The 20,131-nt window shown below is 46.7% G+C and overlaps 1 protein-coding gene across 5 annotated transcripts in view; it reads right to left on the bottom strand.

Moving 5' to 3' along the window:
* The window catches only part of grb14 (growth factor receptor-bound protein 14), a 364,132-nt gene that overhangs the window by 87,823 nt on the left and 256,178 nt on the right, over positions 1–20,131 (bottom strand). For 3 of the 5 annotated variants that reach the window (XM_072474117.1, XM_072474127.1, XM_072474097.1), the window contains 2 exons: positions 4,574–4,695; positions 2,752–2,826 (listed from right to left, as the gene is read on the bottom strand). In XM_072474117.1, coding sequence (XP_072330218.1) covers positions 2,752–2,826; positions 4,574–4,695 — 197 coding nt within the window. The remainder of the gene's footprint in view (positions 1–2,751; positions 2,827–4,573; positions 4,696–20,131) is intronic. The other 2 variants (XM_072474138.1, XM_072474106.1) reach the window with 1 other exon arrangement.

Here is a 20,131-nt window from a genome sequence, read left to right as displayed (position 1 = left end):
CTAGCGACTCCCTGAGGTGAAGACGTGTCGCGCGTATACCTCGTTCACTGGCCGCACAGAGGCGTTCGAGTAGTGCGAGGGCCTCTGTATAGGAAGCGGCTTTGTCGAGCTGGACAGAAATGCGATGGCTCACCCGTGCGTGGAGGAGGCTCAGCTTCTGTTAGTCAGTGACGGATGGCGTAGACGACGCGGCGAGATAGGCCTTGAAGCATCGAAGCCAGGCCTATGTGAAAACATTTATTTCGCCTCCGCGGCCTGTGGATCGTGTTCCAGTCTGTCAGGTTTGAGGGCTGATTCCATAGTAGCATTTTAAGCTGATTAAATTGATGCAACCATCAATTCACTCAAAGACACGTGGAGAAGTAAACCGTGGTTTTAATCAGCTTAGAACTGAGCCTGTCTGTGACCGGGACAACACTGAAGGCGGCCCCACAGGTCAGCAGCTCTTATACTTCCTGTAAAGGGGGTGGAGCCATGGGCAGAGCCCGTACATGCCCCAACATATCCCCTGTGGGTGAAGCCACACAATGGCCCATAGGTAGAGCCCACAGGGTTAATAACAACAGAGTGCACTGGTGAATTATCAGTAACTATACATTCACAACACCGACGGCATCAACACTTAGCCTCAGGACCACAGAATCTCGCCTCACAAGCTTGTGGATCTAATGCACAACTGATTTCAGCTATTCATCCCCAGACCTACTGGAGCACAAAATTTTAACTGCTTAATTTTTCTCTGTCAAAACAAATGATGCCATTGTCATGTTGGAGAGCAATTATAATTTCCAGCTTGCAACCGATTCGGGGGAACCACAGATTTGAGCCGGCGAAGTGGGACGGAAATATTCGGAAATGGGAGGTGAAGGAGTTTAAGACACCAAAAGATTTGTTTCTTGGGGGTCGGTTTACAGGATTGAAGGAGCTGGGAGCAAAGTATGGGCTGGAGCAGGGGAAATGTTTAGATACATGCAGACTCGAGATTTTGCCAGGAAGGAGATACAGAGCTTCCCGGTGCAGCCGGCCGCCACATTGCTGGAGGAGGTGCTGACGACTGGAGAAGGGGGTTTACGGGGCTATTTTGGAAGGGGAGAAGGCACCACTGGAAGGGATCAAAGCAAAGTGGAAGGAAGAGTTGGGAGAGGGTACGGAGGAGGGATTCTTGTGCGAGATGCTCTAGAGAGTGAACGCTTCCACCTCGTGCGTGAGGCTGGGACTGATACAGCTGAAGGTGGTAGATAGAGCACACCTCACAAGGGCGAGGATGAGCCGGCTCTTTGAGGGAGTAGAAGATGTGTGAATGTTGCGGGGGTGGGGGGGGGGCACAAATCACATACATATATGTTTTGGTCCTGTCCAAAGCTGGAGGATTACTGGAAGGAGGTTTTTAGGGTAATCTCTAAGGTGGTGCACGTGAAACTGGACCAGGGCCCTCGGGAGGCCATAGTCGGGGTGTCGGACCAGCCAGGGTTGGAAACTGGCGCAGAGGCGGATGTTGTAGCCTTCGCCTCGTTGATCGCCCAAAGGCGGATGCTGTTGGGATGGAGAGCAACCTCTCCACCCTGTGCCCTGGCGTGGCAGGGGGGACCTGTTGGAATTCTTGACTCGAGAAGATTACGTTTGAACTGAGGGGAAGGATGGAGGGGTTCTACAAATCATGGATGCTATTCATTATGCACTTTCAAGAATTGGATAACATCGAACATTAGTGCGGGGGTGGGGGTCTGTCTGTGTTAATGGGGTGCATGGGCGATTCCTGATTCCTTTTTGGTATTTGGTCATGTTAACATGCGGGCAGTTGTTTGTGGGTTGGTGGGAGGGTGGGATTGTTGGTGTTGATATGTGGATTGACATTATATTTGTTCCTGCTTATTGTTTATTGTTGGTGGGTGCAGATTTGGGAGAGAATGTGAAAAAGGAGAATTAAAATATTTTTTTTAAATTTCCAGCTTTTAATAGCAACTGTCTTCCTGCAGCCTTGTTGCTCAGTAGCGCGCTTTTTGCCGAGGACAAGATTCTGTACTCCCGCCACTTGTCAATGGGATATCCCATGAAAGCGACTCCACACCACCAAGAAACCCCTGGGTGGGGGTCCCCTGGGTGGGGGGTGTGCAGCCAGCAAGATCGCAACAGCCAGAGAATTCTGACCAAGGTACAGCCAGTGGTAGGCATACTACAGAATGTAATCAGGGGTGTAACCAGCCCTCAGCCTCCATTCCCATTAAGAGGCAGATGGAAATGTGACTTGGACCTTGCACCCAATTCCTCTCCAAGAATTGAGAATTAGGCAGCAAGGTTGACCAAGAATGTTTCTTCAGTAGGACATAGGTCAGCCCTGGAAAGGTATTTGGCTGCTGCTTCTGGACATCAGTCACAATACCATGAAACTAGTGGCCATTACAGCTGGTGCAGGATTCTGGACAGTGCAATAGTTGCAATTCCGACACCCCACCCCCCCCATTTCTTTTTTAAGAAATCAGTTGGGAGGTTGGCCAGGAGGCAGGCCTACACATGCAACGTTTGGGTACAGGCTAATGACCTGAATCTGCAACTATGATCAGGTTGACACAAAGGTCAAGCAGAATGCAATTCAGATTTGTGCGGTCTTCTTCATGTCCCCAGGTGTTAGCGATGGGATGAGTAACTGGCCCTAGTAAGTTTTGTTATTTACTACAGAACAAAAAAAAAAAAAGGTTGTTTTAAAAAAATATATAACAAACACGTTCCATCTGAATTTTACATATGCTGTACCTGTATTAACTGAGAATGGCTTAAACTTCCATTTGTCTCACTGCAACTAGACACCATGTGTTCTGGGAAAAACTGCTGGAGAAAGGAAAAAAAAAAAATCAAAATGTCAAGGAATACTTGGCAGGATGAAGGCAAAGTACAATACAAGCATTCTAAGTTAAATATGCTAAATTCTGATGCTCATTATTCTGGCACTTCAGCAAAAAATGAATTTTACTTTTTACATAAAGTTCTGCACTTTCAGCTCAAATGTTTTGTTCAAAATCTCATGCAACTAAACAGAGCTTTACTCCGTTACAAAAGAAATTCCAACTCTCCACCCAAGCAGCACATCAGTAGGCCATCCACCATAGACATAGACCATACAGTGCAGAAGGAGGCCATTCGGCCCGTCGAGTCTGCACCGACCTACTGAAGCCCTCACCTCCACCCTATCCCCGTTACCCTATAACCCCTCCTAAACTTTTTTTGGTCACCAAGGGCAATTTAGCATGGCCAATCCACCTAACCTGCACATCTTTGGACTGGGAGGAAACTCACACAGACACGGGGAGAAGGTGCAGACTCCGCACAGTGATCCAGCGGGGAATCGAACCTTGGACCCTGGCGCTGTGAAGCTACAGTGCTGTCCATCTCGTGGCCTACTACCACCTCGTGGCCTACTATCATCTGGGCTCTCCTGATGGTAAATATGATGGTTTGCATGTGGTCAGCTGTGAAAGAATATCTGGTGATGGGAGAAAGATATTGTGCTGGGCCTGACTGACTTTTTGCCATTATCCAGCCCCCTTTGGGGTCCAATAACAAAAGGAAAATACAGGCCGCAAATGTTTTCTGTCAGTCACAACAGCTGTGCATCTGTTCTAACCCCCAGGATACCTACGGGGACGACCTGTTTGATCACCCCATGGAGAAAACACTCCCCCCCGCTGTGGGTGGAGGCCCAACAACAGGCTCGTTAATTCCCTGAGAAAAAGCCGGTCCAGGAAGGAGCCGGCGTCTCATGATGGTCCCGGCTGGGACTTGGACTGTGGCTTAGTTGCTGTATATCCTAGCTGCGAGTGAGAAATAAGCTACTTTTGGCTCACCTTTTCTGGACTCTTCCTCAACAGCAACTTCTAGCTGCAATACAACTGCGTTTACCGCAATAGAATTTAAGACACTCCAAACCAGACAGGGGTTTCCATTTTTGTACTTGCTGTCATGAGAATTTTCAAACTAAATTATTGGGCTTGGCATTTAAAACACCTTTCATAAAATAATGGATTAAGCTCATGGAAAAGGCCGGAATCACAAAATATGGCAGCAGCATTTAAGTAAATTTGGTCAAAGAATGAACTATTATTTGGAATTAGGACAGCTTTCCTTTTGGACTCTGGTGTGTACAGGGTCAATTGGGCAGAAAAGAGGGGAACATTCAACAGACGGGATGTACTGTGTAATGCTTGCCCAAATTTTCCATCCATTCTTTTAAATAAAAGGCAATTTTGGCACAATGAGGAACAATCCTTGCTGACCAATTTCCCTCTATGCTCACCACCTAAACAACTCTACAAGTAATGTGCTACAAGAGTTAAAATCTGGCCATCTTCTTTTTGATGTCCCATGCTGTATAAAGAGAATGCAAATGGTGTCAAAGATATAACAAAATACACCAGTTTTAGCATATGTAATTTGCGCCTTCAAATTACAAAAGGAAAATCCGGCTTTCCTTTAAAGATAATACAATGTAACCAAGCCGATTAAACAAGCCACAATCAGCACCAATAAAACCTCATGACATTGGTTTAATTTTTCCTACAAAATTACTGCTTTGACTTACTGAAGGGTTTTTAAAGAATTCATATTTTGCATAATTTTTTCTGAAGTACAATCTGCTGTCTGTGTCCATCCCCCAGGTTGATTGCAGCTGAATCACTGATTCATGATCTTCTACAATTCTTTCTATACAAGAAATTAAAGAAGGATAAATGACAAACAATTTCAGGAGCATTAATCCTTTGTTTTACTTCACAATTCAGTTAGAAAAACTGAACACGCTATGTTATCTCCGTTAGGTGCAAGAAGCTGAACTTCACCCATGTCCCTATATGACAAGGTTAATAAGTTATATATTTTCCTGGTTAGTAGAAAATTACCATAAACTTAGCTGCAGTAATAAAAAGGACCACAGTCGAAGAATCAAGTGTCTATAATTGCATGTAATTGATAAATTTAGTCTAAAATATAATTGCTCTATTCTCTTCGATGATATACCAGGTTCATCCTGGGATCAGCTCAGTCTTAAACCAGATAGGTCCCAGTTTCAGCTGCTGATCTATGCAGTGTTTTAAGTATTCACCCTCCCCAACTTTCAGGTTCACACTGCAGATTCCATTTCCTCCTTATCCCACTGTTCATGCTGGAACGGTAGGGCTACAGTGGTGCCTGGGATTTGACAGCACCAAAATTGATCAAACTAGTTCCTGGAAAGTGACTGGAAGACACATCCCCTAATACTGCTCACCTTTATTACACAATAATGTCAGTAAGAAGTCTTACAACACCAGGTTAAAGTTCAACAGGTTTGTTTCGATGTCACTAGCTTTCGAAGCGCTGCTCCTTCCTCAGGTGAATGAAGAGGTATGCTGTAAAGATTTAATCACCTGCTAATGGTCGCATTCCAAGCATTGTCTGGCATCTTTGAATTTGTCTACATATATGTTTCTGGAACATACCTCTTCATTCACCTGAGGAAGGAGCAGCGCTCCGAAAGCTAGTGACATCGAAACAAACCTGTTGGACTTTAACCTGGTGTTGTAAGACTTCTTACTGTGCTCACCCCAGTCCAACGCCGGCATCTCCACATCATAATAATGTCACACATAGCTAACTAGCAACACATCCAGTCCCCTTAAAGCTTTCTGCAAATCTGCACTCATTGTGCCATCCAATCTAGCTTTTTATATTATACTCCTGCACTGGTCTCCTGCACTTGTTTTTAGTAAACTGAGTGCATTCTAGAATAAAAAGCTGATGGTCCAAGTTTAGTTATCAATCTACTGGCCCTTTCTCGAACAGAGCCTCTGATAATACAGAATTTAACATCCCACAATCTACATTTTCAATAGTCACCTAGGAACCCTTAGAAAGAGTTACGTTCACTACACAGCCTAGAGTTTGCTACCTTGGATTAGCCCTACTCCATTCATAATGACTACCAGAGGCCAACCCACGCCCCCGCGGATATAATTATCCAAATCAGCAATGGCTCCAAATCCAATCCCGCCACGTCTCATTAGTAACTGGTCCCCAGGCAGAACAAGTTGTAAGCTTCGACGTACAAGAATGCAACCAATGCCTATCCAACCCAAACTCTAACCACTAATCACACCGGAGTATCTGGTACTCTATTAACTTTTAGAAAATCATGGAAGTCAGATCGATCCAAGGAGATCACCACTCAGTCCATCATGCCGTAGCTATTTCTAAACAGAGCTATCCAGATAGCATAGTCCCACCCGTGTACTCTCGAGGATGCTAAGCGCCATGGGCAGGGGCTACCAGGTTAGCTGATGGAAGCACAGTGGGGGGGGGGGGGGGGGGGGGAGCAGGTGGTGAGTGTGTTGATGGGGGTTGGGATTGTTATTTTGTTATGGGGTGATGGGGTGGGGTGGGGCGCAGATCCGTGGAGGTTTCGACGGCCGAGAGCGAAAGTGTACTCATTTTTTTCTCATGCGCACAAAGTGTACTCCCGAATTGACTTTTTCGTTATGGATAGGACATTGTTGGTAGGGGTGGGGTACATTTGAGTACTCGGCGACAGTAGTGTCGATCATGCCCCGCACTGGCTGGTCTTATGGATGAGTAAGGAGGGGGGGCCAGCGCCTGCACTGGAGGTTAGATGTAGGACTATTAGTGGAGGAGGAGGGGTGTGTGTTGTGAGGGAGGCCATTCAGAGGTATGTGGAGATAAATGATACGGGGGAGGTCTCGGCAGCTACAGTATGGGAGGCGTTGAAGGCAGTGGTGAGAGGAGAGTTTCTCAATAGGGGCACACAGGGAGAAGGCGGAGATGGATAGATTAGTGAGGCAGCTTCTCCAGGTAGACAGGAGGTATTCGGATGTCCCATATTGTTGAAGGAGCAGCAGAAGCTGCAGATGGAGTTTGGGTTGCTATCTACAGGGAAGGCAATGGGGCAATTGAGCAAGGCAAGAGGGTGGTATATGAATATGGGGAGAAGGCTGGCAGGATGCTAGCACACCAGCCAAGGAAACGGGAAGTGGCGAGGCGCCAAGATCTTGGCTTAGAGAATAGTGTGTGTGCCAGGAGTGATGGGGAGGACCCAACGGGGTTTGTGAAGGGAAGGCATTTGGCTCGGTTAGTGGAGCAGATGGAAGAGGGACTTCAGAAGGTGGGATATGCTCCTGTTGTCACTGACGGGAAGGGTGCCGACCGTAAAGATGACGGTTCTCCCAAAGTTCTTGTGCGTATTTCAATGCCTACCTATTTTTATTATCAAGGCTTTCTATAAAAGGAGGGTGAACGTGATGATCTCTGGGGTTGTCTGGATGGGTAATACCCCACGGGTAAGTTGCTGCTGGAGTGGGGTCGTGTTGGCAAGGGGGGGGGGGGGGGGGAGCTGGCCCCACCTAATTTCAGGAACTACTACTGAGCAGCGAATTTAGCAATGGTCAGGAAGTGAGTAGTGGGGGAGGAGTTGATGTGGGAGCAGGTGGGAGGCAGCTTTATTTAGGGGCACAAGTTTAAGAGCACTGCTAGCAGCACCTCTGCCATTCTAGCCGGCTCATTAATCCACAAGCTGGATGGTAGTGGCAGCCTAGAGGGTGTGGGGACAGTGGCGGAAGCACATGGGGGTGGAGGGGGCATTGGTACGGACAACTACTTGTGGCAGCCACCTGTTTGCACTGCAGGGGGGGGGGGGGGGGGGGGGGGGGCTTCGGAGGTGGCAACAAGCTGGGGTCGAGCGGTTTGGGGACCTGTTTATTGATGGCAGATTTCCGTGCTTGGAGGAGGAGTTTGATCTGCCCAGGGGGAATGGATTCCGCTACCTGCAGATGAAGGACTTTGCACGGAGGCAGATCTCGACCTTTCCGCACCTACCGCCCCAGGGGATACAGGACAACATAAGTGTTGAAAACGGGAATGGAGGAGGGGAAGATATCGGAAATTTATGAAGAACTCATGGGAATGGGAGAGAACCCCAATAGGGGAGGTGAAGCAAAAATGGGAAGAAGAATTGGGCAAGGAATTAGAGGCGGGATTATGGGACCACACCCCGAGTAGAGTTAACACGTCCTCGTCGTGTGCCAGGCTTAGCCTGACAATTCAAGATTGTTCACAGGGTGCATATGACTGTGGCCCGTATGAGCAGATTTTGGGTGTGTCGGAAGACCCGGGGGTTCAGGCTGATGTTTTGGCCTTTGTCTCCCTGGTAGCCTGGAGACAGATCTTATTAGCGTGGAGGGACTCGGAACCCCCAAAATCAGGGGCATGGGCAGTGACATGGCCGGGTTTCTCAGGCTTGAGAAGATCACGTTTGCCCGGAAAGGATCGATGCCTGTGAGGTGGCAGCCGTTTATCGACTGCTTTGGGGAAAATTAAGTTGTCAGCAGATGTAAGGAGGGGGGGGAAAAAGGGAGACTCTCAAACTTTGTATGTAAGCCACATTGGCTGGCTGAGTGGGTGTTATTTGTTCCTCTTGAAAATGGTTTTAAAATTAGATATGCCTCAATAAAATATTTTCAAAAAAGAGACTAGTGAAACAAAGAAGTTTCCAAGAAGTCGGAGGTTAAAGACACAAGAACAGAGCACCTATTTAGTAAAGACAGACCGAGCACAGAAAAAGGCTGAGACACCAGAAAGATATCTGAAATGATTTTCAGGTTTGAGAAATTTTACTACAGCCTATCGTATACGAGTTGAAACAACAATGGAAATCGATGGCTGGATCTTGGGAGTTGTGTAACAACAGATAAAACAAAGGAAATCTAAAAGAGGGTGGCACGGTAGCACAGCAGTTAGCACTGTTGCTTCATAGTGCCAGGTTCAATTCACAGCTTGGGACACGGTCTGTGCGGAATCTCCATGTGTCTGCGTGGGTTTCCTCCGGGTGCTCAGTTTTCATCCCACAAGTCCCGAAAAGACGTGCTGTTTGGTAATTTGGACATTCTGAATTCTCCTCGCGACTAGGGGCTTTTCACAATAACTTCATTGCAGTGTTAATGTAAGCCTACCTGTGACAAGATTATTATTATTAAAATCTAGGCCTGGATTCACTGTTAAAGTGGAGAAGTTTGTGTTAAGAGTCATTTGTAAAACCTGGGCTGAAACTGCTAAGGGAAAGCATTGTCAGGAGAAAAGATTTTAAAGCATCTAAGTGGAGCTTAGGAACTCTCATATGATCATCATCTGGGGGATTTGGAGAAGAAATCCACAAACAGTAACTTGGGTTCAGAAGTATTTGACCACAGTTATCTGGTGTGCTTAAAAGGGGGACGTGGTGTGTTAATGACACCATTGCATCTTAAAGATGTATTTTGCAATCTTTAATAACTGTAATTGTTAAACTAAAGGGATATTGTATCATGATCGAATGGTCTCATGTTTAAAAAGTGTTTTATCCTGTGACTGTTTATGGGATGTGGGCACCGCTAGTAATGCCAACATTTATTGCCCATCCCTAGTTGCCCTTCAGAAGGTGGTGGTGAGTTGCCTTCTTGAACAATTGCAGTCCTTCAGGTGTAGGTACACCCACTGTGCTGTTAGGGAGGGAGTTCCAGGGTTCTGTCCAGTGAATGCGAAGGAACGGCAATATATTTCCAAGTCAAGGTGCTGAGTGGCTTGGAGAGGAACCTCCAGGTGGTGGGGTTTCCAGATATCTGCTGCTCTTGTCCTTCTAGATGGTAGTGGTCATGGGTTTGGAAGGTGCTGTCGAAGAGTTACTGCAGTGCCATCTTGTAGATGGTACACAAGGCTGCCACTGTTCAGTGGTAGAGGGTTTGAATGTTTGTGGAAGAAGTGGGCTGCTTTGTTCTGGATGGTAACCAGTTTCTAGAGTGTTGTTGGAGTTGTACTCATCCAGGCAAATTAGAGTATTCTATTACACTCCTGACTTGTGCCTTGCAGTGGACAGGCAGTGAGTTACTCGCTGTAGGATTCCTCGCCTTTGACCGGTCCTGGTAGCCACAGTATTAATATGGCTAGTCCAGTTCAGTTTCTGATCAATGATAACCCCCAGGATGTTGATTGTGGGGGATTCAGTGATGGTAATGCCATTGAATGTCAAGGGGCAGTGGTTAGAGTCTCTCTTGTAGAGATGGTCATTGCCTGGCACTTGTGTGGCACGAATGTAACTTGCCACTTGTCAGCCCAAGCCTGGATATTGTCCAGGTCTTGCTGCATTTGGACATGGAACTGCTTCATTAGCTGAACATCCCCACTTCTGACCTTCAAGATAAAAGGAAGGACAGCAGCTGATGTTGGTTGGGCTAAGGACACTACCCTGAGGAACTCCATTAGTAATGTCCTGGAGCAGAAATGATGGACCTCCAACCACTGCAACCATCTTCCTTTGTGCCACGTATCACTCTGACCAGCCACAGAAGACTGGCTCAAGGCCTGAACCAAACTGTACATAAGTTTCTGTAAATGTGTACTTGGCCATATTGGATCATAGAATTTACAGTGCAGAAGGAGGCCACTCGGCCCACCGAGTCTGCACCGGCTCCTGGAAAGAGCACCATACCCAAGGTCAACACCTCCACCCTATCCCCACAACCCAGCAACCCCACCCAACACTAAGGGCAATTTATCACAGCCAATCCACCTAACCTGCACATCTTTGGACTGTGGGAGGAAACCGGAGCACCCGGAGGAAACCCACGCACACACGGGGAGGACGTGCAGACTCCGCACAGACAGTGACCCAAGCCGGAATCGAACCTGGGACCTGGAGCTGTGAAGCAATTGTGCTATCCACAATGCTACCGTGCTGCCCACAAAATTGGAGTATGTCAAATATGCAGGAAAAGTATGCCTGTTTAAGGGGCATGGGGGGGGGGGGGGGGGTTCACGGCCACCGTTGTTGTTGGGATGTCATTCTGTTGTGAATGTGTTGGTTTAGCATAGTTCTGTAACTTGCTAGGCAGTTCTGTAACTTGCTAGGCACAAAATATAAAAACGAAAGAAAATACTTTTTAAATTTCTGGCAGTTAAAAGGAGACACTACAGCAGGTTGAGGAAGGAAGTAGTTCTCAAAAGAAGGAAGGTAGTGGGAATTTTTCTTTTTTAATTCATACAAGCTCTTAAGGAAAAGGATGTTGAAGCATTTTTTAAATTTTTAAAAATTTAGCTAAACAGATGAAACTGCTACTGAGATGTATGCATCATTGTTGGAGAAGGTCTTTGTCATCATCATTTTGATCCATGGATATATACATCTTTCAATTGTGTTGTGACTCCGGGTCAAATGGGCTGGAATTGACAGCGAGCACAGGGGGTCATAACAAAGGTATACAGGCAGAAGTTGAAATGCAAGAAAACAGGTGCGACAAAACCTGAATTTGAGAGGGTAAAGCAAAACAACTAATCATCGGATATGGGCAATGATGGAAAGAACATATGAAGCCCCCCCCCCCCCCCGAGTGCTGAATCTTTTAGAAAAATTTAAAGGCTCACTTCCTTTGGTCATTAGGATGCATGCTCAGGAACAAAAAGTCTCAACAGGCAGCAGAGTTGCTGATGGTTACAAACCGATCCATAGAACCAAACGTTTTTTCTGCCACCCTTTTAAAACACGAGAAAGATAGAAGATGGGAAGGAGAAGAGAAAAAAAACCAGAAAGAAAAGAAACAGTTGGGAAATTTCACTTCAGATCAAAAATGGAAGGTGCATGAAATTCAGAGGCCTCAAGTGTTCCATTGTAAAAAAAACGTGGAACATATTAGGACAGATTGTTGGAGATTAAATGGCCAGGTATAGATGTAAGAAAGGAAGCATGTGAAAAGTAAATGGTTGTTAAAAGTGCAACAGTGGTGCAAATGAAACATGGTCCTTCAGAACCAAAATGAAAAAGGGGGATTGGTTTCAAGATAGAGAAAGGGAGAAAGGGAGAAGATTTCCCTTTTACATCTGACAAAATAAGTTAACAAATTAAATTTGAGAAACACTGGAGCAGATCACAGATGTACATGGGAACAGATCGATCATTAATGGTGGCTGATGATTCCTGGAATACAAATTGTATGAAGGAAAACGTCTCAGTAAGGAGGAATTACAGGGGCTGGTTTAGCACACTGGGCTAAATCGCTGGCTTTTAAAGCAGACCAAGCAGGTCAGCAGCACGGTTCAATTCCCGTACCAGCCTCCCCGAACAGGCGCCGGAAAGTGGCGACTAGGGGCTTTTCACAGTAACTTCATTGAAGCCTACTTGTGACAATAAGCGATTTTCATTTCAATTAATGGAAGGGAAAAATTGATAACCACTCAGGAAAAGTGGAACATTTGACTATTGAAGATTTGGAACGGTCTAAAAGAAACTTTAAAAAGCATACTTGGCAACGGTTGATCTTCAGTTTAAAACTTGTTGAACTTCAAGCATCAGAAGTATTGCGGAAAATGCCTTGAACAATGTAAATCAGAATAACTGATTGAATGCAGAATTAAAAAGCAGAACAAAGAACTGGAGCTTGAGAGAAATAGAAGTGTGGATGGAGTATTGCAATTCAGGATTATAAAATCAATTGTGGAACATTGATACAACTGTATCAAAGTAAGTAATGGACAATGTATCAAAGTAAGTAATGGACAATAAGAAAAACAATTGAAGTACTTGCAAAATTGGTAATTATGATTGTCCACTGGAAGTATGGAAATTGCAAAGTGATCTTTGAGTCAATGATCAGAGACTCGGATTTAAAAATAGATAGAAGAACAGCAATTGAAAGTGGAAGGATTGGAACGAACTCGAGAGCAAGTGATTGACATGACTCAAACAGAATTGAAAAGAAATGGGACTGGGGGGAAAATGACAGATCAGAAAAGGAACAAACAAAAGCAATAGTACGATACTAAGAGTGAACACAAGAAGCAACTTAATCAAGTTATGAGAATATGACCATGTGTCGGTTCTGATCATGCGGTCAAAATTGATTGTTTTGGTTAAATCATTGTAATTATATATTGTACCATAGGTTATTGTGAACTAAGAAAACTGTACTTTTATGATGAAACACCAGTGCAAAGAAATGTTACTGGTTATGAAGATTTATTTCTTTCAAAGGGGGAGGTGTGAGGAGAACAAAAGTCAAGGGATTTGTATTGGTAAACATGGGAAATAAGGTAGTGTGTTTAAATTAATGTTTCTGTGCCTGCAAGGGTAAAATCTATAGTTAGATTCATGCTCGGTAAAGATGTTTCATGCTCGGTAAAGATGTTATGTGTGGGGGTTGGCAAGTTCCAACTGTATTTCTTTTGTGCTTAGAGAGGGCTACAGTGTGAAATATAAAAGGCATAAGCATGTGGGTGTTGCTTAGCAACTGGGTGATGCACGATCAATGACCACTAAAGCGAGGTTGTAGTCCAACAGAAGGCTTTAATAAGCTAAATGTTTCCCCCAGCAGCTCAGGTACAGAATGAAGGCTGCTGGGGCGGCATGGGTTCTCAGACCCCGCCTATCAGGGCGGAGCTATCATACATTCTACCAATAGAAAGCATACAGTTTCACCAATGGTGCTTTAGCCTGTCGGGTACCGTAATACCACATTCACCCCCTGTTAAAAAGAGAGAGTCCGGCAAGGGGGGGGGGGGGGGGGGGCCTGAAACTACAAAACATAGCAACATGGTATAATTAGTTATGGAGGTACCGTAATACCTCCGCACAGTGTTTAGTAACTATTTACAATTCTGAAAGCTATGTACATTTGATGGTTTATATTTACAGATTACAATTAAAATGAAGCAGTCAGTCGATCGGGGGCCCTGGTCATCCTCTTGCGATTTTCGGAGCTTCGGTGGTGACTCCGGTGAAGGCTCGGGTGGCTGTGACTCCGGGAGCGTGGCTTCGATATCCATGGCAGCTTCGGCACCCCTAGACGACGCTGGTGGGGAAAACGGTTTACCTGGGAAGGGAGCACCTGCCGGGGGCGTCGGTGGGTGGGGGGGCCTAGAGGGGGCCGGTGGAAAACGATCCTCCTGTAAGGTGCTGCGGTGGAGGGGAGGGTGGGACTGGCGGCTGGAACGTGCGTGGGGTTCCGGCAGGCGCCAGGTCCCGTAGGGAGACCGTATCTTGGTCGGCCGTCGAGTATGCCACGTAGGCGTACTGGGGGTTAGCATGGAGCAGATGGCCACTCTCGACCAACGGGTCCAACTTGTGCATCCGCACGCGTTTTCGGTGCAGGATGGGTCCAGGAGCTGCCAGCCAGGTTGGGAGCGAGGTCCCAGAGGAGGACTTCCTGGGGAAGACAAGGAGGCATTCGTGAGGTGTCTGATTGGTGGTTGTACAAAGCAGTGACCGGATGGAGTGGAGGGCATCCGGGAGGACTTCTTGCCAGCGGGAGACTGGGAGGTTCTTGGACCATAGGGCCAGTAGGACGGTCTTCCAGGCCATTCCGTTCTCCCTCTCTACCTGTGCGTTACCTCGGGGTTGTAACTGGTCGTCCTGCTCGAGGCGATGCCCTTGCTGAGCAGGAATTGATGCAGTTCGTCGCTCATAAAAGGAGAACCCCCTATCACTGTGTATGTAAGCGGGGCACCCACAGTGCAAAGATGCTATGGAGGGCCTCGATGACAGTGGTTGCGGTCATGTCGGGGCAGGGTATGGCGAATGGGAACCGGGAAGACTCATCAATCACGTTCAGGAAGTGTTGCGGAAGGTGGAGGGGAGGGGGCCTTTGAAGTCCATGCTGAGGCATTCAAAAGGACGGGAAGCCTTTATCAGGTGCGCTCTCTCTGCCGGCCAGGTAATGCCTCCAATGTCGCACAGCTTCTACTAGGGCCTGCACCTCCTTTTCGACTGAGGGAGGATTCGAAGATTTCGGAAGCATGGAGCGCACGAGAGAAGAAGGCCACGGGTCTGCCCTCTTGGTTGAGGGTGGCCGCCAGAGCTACATTGGACGCATCGCTCTCGACTTGGAAGGCGAGGGACTCGTCGATGGCATGCATAGTGGCCTTTGCAATGTCTGCTTTGATGCGGCTGAAGGCCTGGCGGGCCTCTATCGACAGGGGAAAAGCTGGATTGGATCGGGGACGAGCCTTGTCAGTGTAGTTGGGGACCCACTGGGCGTAGCAGCTAAAATACCCTAGGCAACGTTTCAGGGCCTTGGGGCAGTGAGGGAGGGGGAACTCCATAAGGGGGCGCATGCGTTCAGGGTTGTGGCCTATAACTCCATTTTGCACAAGGTAGCCGAGGATGACTAGACGGTTGGTGCTAAACACGTATATATCCTTGTTGTATGTAAGGTTAAGGATTTTAACGGTCTGGAGAAATTTTGGGAGGTTGGTGTCATGGTCCTGCTAGTCATGGCCGCAGATGGTGATATTATCGAGATACGGGAATGTTGCCCGTAAACCGTACTGGTCAACCATTCGGTCCATCTCGCGCTGGAAGACCGAGACCCCGTTAGTGACACCGAAGGGAACCCTTAAGAAGTGATAGAGCCGCCCATCTGCCTCGAAGGCAGTGTATTTGCGGTCACTAGTGCGGATGGGGAGCTGGTGGTAGGCGGACTCGAGGTCCACCGTGGAGAAGACCTTATCATGCGCGATCCTGTTTACCAGGTCGGATATGCGGGGGAGAGGGTATGCGCCCAGCTGCATAAACCTGTTGATGGCCTGACTGTAGTCGATGAAATTTTTGAACTCCCTTCCCTGGACTGTGAGGTTTGCTACACAAAACCCCTTTATCTCCACTGAGTGTGAACCGGAAGACAGAGATTTTTTGATTACTGGGGTGGATGAGGAGGGAGCAGCGCCTTACCGTGTCAGGGTGTATGAAGCTCTCCGTGCTCCCAGAGTCGATTCGGCAGGATGTCTCGTGCCTGTTGATGAATACGGTCGTCGTCACAGTTGAGAGTGTTCGAGGCCGAGACTGATCCAGAGTCACCGAGGCTAGTCGCAGCGGTTGAGAGTTCTCTTTGGGCAGTGCGTGGTCAGCCGAGCTGGGGTCCTTGGGGTTCATCCAAGATGGCGTCTCCCATTGGTCGCACATGGCTGGGGATGGACAAAATGGCGGCGCCCATCCCTCCAACGTGGCGTCCGTGGAACAAGCTGGCGGCGCCCGGGGTCTGCACGTGGCCCTGGGATATGAAGATAGCAGCGACCGCTGGCCGCACGGGGCCCAGTGGAGAAGTTAGTGGTTGCGGTCCGCATTCGCCGCCGGAGACCGCGGCAACCGCCCGGGCCTGGCTTACCCCACGAAATGGCCCTTTTTGCCGCATCCCTTGCAGGTGGATTTGCGGGCCGGGCAGCGCTGGCGGTGGTGCTTTGCCTGCCCACAAAAGTAGCAGCGGGGCCCCTCGGGGCCGGCCGCGGAGGGGTTCCATGCAGCCCAGGGTGCTGCCGCGTGGTCAGGAACATAAGCGCGGGCATTCCTGGAGGCCACGTCCAGGGAGCCTGCAAGGGCCCGTGCCTCCCCGAGACCCAGGGTGTCCTTTTCAAGCAGGCGCTGGCAGATTTGTGATGATAGCATATCTGCCACGAAAGCGTCCCGGACCAAGAGTTCCACGTGTTCGCTCGCCGAAACTTGCGGGCAGCCGCAGCTTCTGCCCAACACCAGGAGTGCACGGTAGAATTCCTCCAGCGATTCCCCAAGGGTTTGTCGCCTTGTTGCAAGCAGGTGCCGGGCATAGACCTGGTTTACCGGGCGAATATAGTGTCCTTTTAGCAGCTCTATTGCTGCATCGAAGTCTTCCGCTTCCTCGATAAGGGTGTAAATCTCCAGGCTCACCCTTGAGTGCAGGACGTGCAGTTTCTGCTCTCTTGTGGGTGCATTTTCGGCCGTCTCGAGATGCCCTTTAAAGCAAAGCAGCCAGTGCTTAAAGATTGCCGATGAGTTCACCGCGTGGGGGCTAAGTTGCAGACACTCCGGCTTGATTCGGAGCTCCATCCTTTCTTCTTAAACTAACTTATTAAATTGATGCACGATCAATGACCACTAAAGCGAGGTTGTAGTCCAACTGAAGGCTTTAATAAGCTAGATGATTCACCCAGCAGCTCAGGTACAGAATGAAGGCTGCTGGGGCAGCATGGGTTCTTATACCCCCACCTATCAGGGCGGAGCCATCATACATTCTACCAATAGAAAGCATACAGTTTCCACCAATGGTGCTTTAGCCTGTCGGGTACCGTAATACCTATACCACACTGGAGCCTCAAAGTACAGAAGCTTGTTCGTTTTAGTGGAATTTGTGGGAAGTTGGAGATAGGTAATGAGAGAGAAGGTAGCTCTCAGCTCTGTTAGAAGCAGTTGGTTTAGAAAGCTAGAGTGGGAACAGTCCTCTCAGCTTTTCAAGAAGAAAAGCTATACCATGCAGTGATGATAAAGAAAAAAAAGTGCAGAGTCAAGAAAGGTTTCCAAGAAGTCTGTTCGTGGCACAGTGGTTAGCATTGCTGCTTCACTGCTCCAGGGATTTGAGTTCAATTCTGGCCTCGGGTGACTGCCTGTGGGGAATTTGCACTCCCAGTGTCTGCGTGGGTTTCCTTTGGGTGCTCCGGCTTCCTCCCACAGTTCAACGATGTGCAGGTTAGGCGGATTGGCCATGCTAAATTGCCCCCTTATATAGTGTCCAAAAGGACAGGTGGGGTTACTGGGATAGGTGAAGCTTGGCCTTAAGTAGGGTGCTCTTTCCAAGGGCCGGTGCAGACTCAATTCCATGAAATCTGAAGTTAAAAAAGGTATAGAACAGTGAAGGCAGAGAGCTGAGAAGGAGTACTGTACAATAATCCCACTTTCTGTTTAATGTTTTTTTTTTTTTTTTAAATGTTAAAACCCATTTGCAATCCTCTGACTCTGTTCCTCCACTTTTTATAAGAAAAAGTTAGTCTTTTGAGCCAAGGTTGCAATCTGGGAACTTCCTGCCCAGTTAGAACACCAACTAGGATTGTAGCAGCTGCTTGGAGAACTACCCCAAGTTGAGAGTTCCACAATGTAGTAACTAAAGTTCTTCATCCCAGATACCATTCCAGTAAACCTCCTCCATATTCTCCCAGGCTTTGACCTCTTTCTTAAATGTGGCAGCAATACTCAAGCTGAGATCTAGCCAGTGTTTAAGAAGGTTTACCATACATTTTGCTTTATAAGCCAAGGATCCCATTTATGTTTTTGATTTGCTCTGCCACCTTCAAAGACATGTGCATGTATACCCTAATTCTCAGCTCCTGCAACACCATTTAGTTTATATTAGCCGCTCATTCTTTCTACCAAAATAAATAATTTCACCTTGTGTTACATCTAACACCTGGAATACGGTGCACAGCTTTGGTCTCATTACTTTTCGGAAGCATATACTAACCTTAGAGGGAGTGCAACGAGGAAGAGGGAGTGCAACGAGGATTCATTACTTTGGATCCCTGGGATGAGGGAAGTGTCCTATGAGGGGAGATGGAGTAGACTGGGCCTATATTCCCTGAAATTTAGAAGAATGAGGGGTGATCTAATTGAAACATACAAAATCCTTAAGGGGCTTGATAAGAGTAGATGCTGCTAGACCCCTGACTGAGGGGTCTAGAACAAGGAAGGTCACAGTCTCAGAATAAAAAAGGTTCAGTAACCACAGATGAGGGGAAATCTGTTCACTGAAAAGGTTGTGCATCTTTGCAATTTTATACATCAAAGATGTGGATACTTAGTCATTGCCCTTATTCAGAGGTCAATAGATTTTTGGATACTCAGGATTAAGAAATATAGGGATAGTGAGAGAGGTTGGAATGGAGGCAGATCAGCCATGATAGTATTTAATGATGGAGCGAGAGCAGGTTTGAAGAGCCAAGAAGCCTTTTATTTTTTAAATAAACGTGTCGGCCCATTTCACCAGTCCATGTTTCCCATAAGTTTTTAGCATCCTCCGCACGGTTTACTATGTCTTGTGTTTTGTCAACTGAAAGCTTTGAAGTTATGCTCTGCGTATATAACTCTATGCGAGTAAGCAAATAATGTTTTACTATTTTTGCTCTGCGTATATAACTCTATGCGAGTAAGCAAATAATGTTTTACTATTTTAGAAGTGCTAATAAAATAAGTGGTTGCTTCATACAGAGAGTTAACTGTTCATATTAAGAGCAGTGGTCCGAGCACTGACAGTATATTTTCCTCCAGTCGACGAAAACAACAGTTTGCCACTCGTAGACAAATTTTATCCATGTTGCCAATTGTTCCTTTAGTCTCATGGGCTCCAATATTGTTTACAAGTGTTTTACATGGTTTAGACCAAGCACAGATTTCCAAATGTTGCACCAGTGATCTATTAGCTTTACCGAAGCGGCATCTCATTATCTGCCAATCCATTAAAATGCATGGGATGAAGCTATATATGACAAACTCTGCACAGAAAGTTGTCATTTCAAATACTCTTAATCCCTCTAGAATCAAAAAGTAATTTTTACAAGTGTGGAGTCACAATCCTTCAGTTTTCATTGCAGAGTTTTTTTGTTTTTTTTTTTTTTTAAAAGGGGTAGCCCCCTCTCAATCTAATAGTTCTTTCCCTCTTTTCTTTCCACATCCAAATTGATGTACATAATGTATCCTTGCACTGCTTATTCAATAATTGAGACACAGTTAACTCTCGTTGATCATTCAGGCCCCAAATGCCATTTTCCTTGCTGCATCATTATCAGTAACTTGTAATGCGAAACATTTAATAGCCTATAAGGGCACGGTTAAGCTTAACTAACATCAGACACCATTAGATAGCCTGATCCACAAAATCTGGGTCATTAACCACATTTTTAAAAATGAGCCAACTGAAAGGGTTAAATTGAGGGCAGGTTGCTGAGAATAGGTTTGGGTATTCCTCAAGTATAAAGAAGTGAAGAGCGATCTAGTGGTGTTTAAGTGTGTAAAGGATTTGATAGGGTTGGGAGGTGTGTGCACAGGGGTATGTGCAGTCAACGTCCTGAAAAGCTAACTCTGCTTTTTTCCCCCACAGATGCTGCTAGACAGGCTGAGTGGTTCCAGCATTTTCAGCTTTCACTTTGAGGATAATGCAAGGAAGCAGTTCCTCACAAAGGGCAGCAAAATTACAGAACTGTCTCCCAAAAAGCTGTTGAATCCTCATTAACAGGAGCTGGTAAACATACTGATGTTCGCTCAATGCAAATAAAATAGAAATGTCAGTGGACTGAACTCAATTTAAAGAAGAATTACTAAGCAAAGAGTTTGAATATT

This window comes from Scyliorhinus torazame, chromosome 2, assembly GCF_047496885.1.
Source record: "Scyliorhinus torazame isolate Kashiwa2021f chromosome 2, sScyTor2.1, whole genome shotgun sequence".
In the NCBI taxonomy this organism is placed as follows: Eukaryota; Metazoa; Chordata; class Chondrichthyes; order Carcharhiniformes; family Scyliorhinidae; genus Scyliorhinus; species Scyliorhinus torazame.
This window is presented reverse-complemented; position numbering and strand designations above follow the sequence as displayed.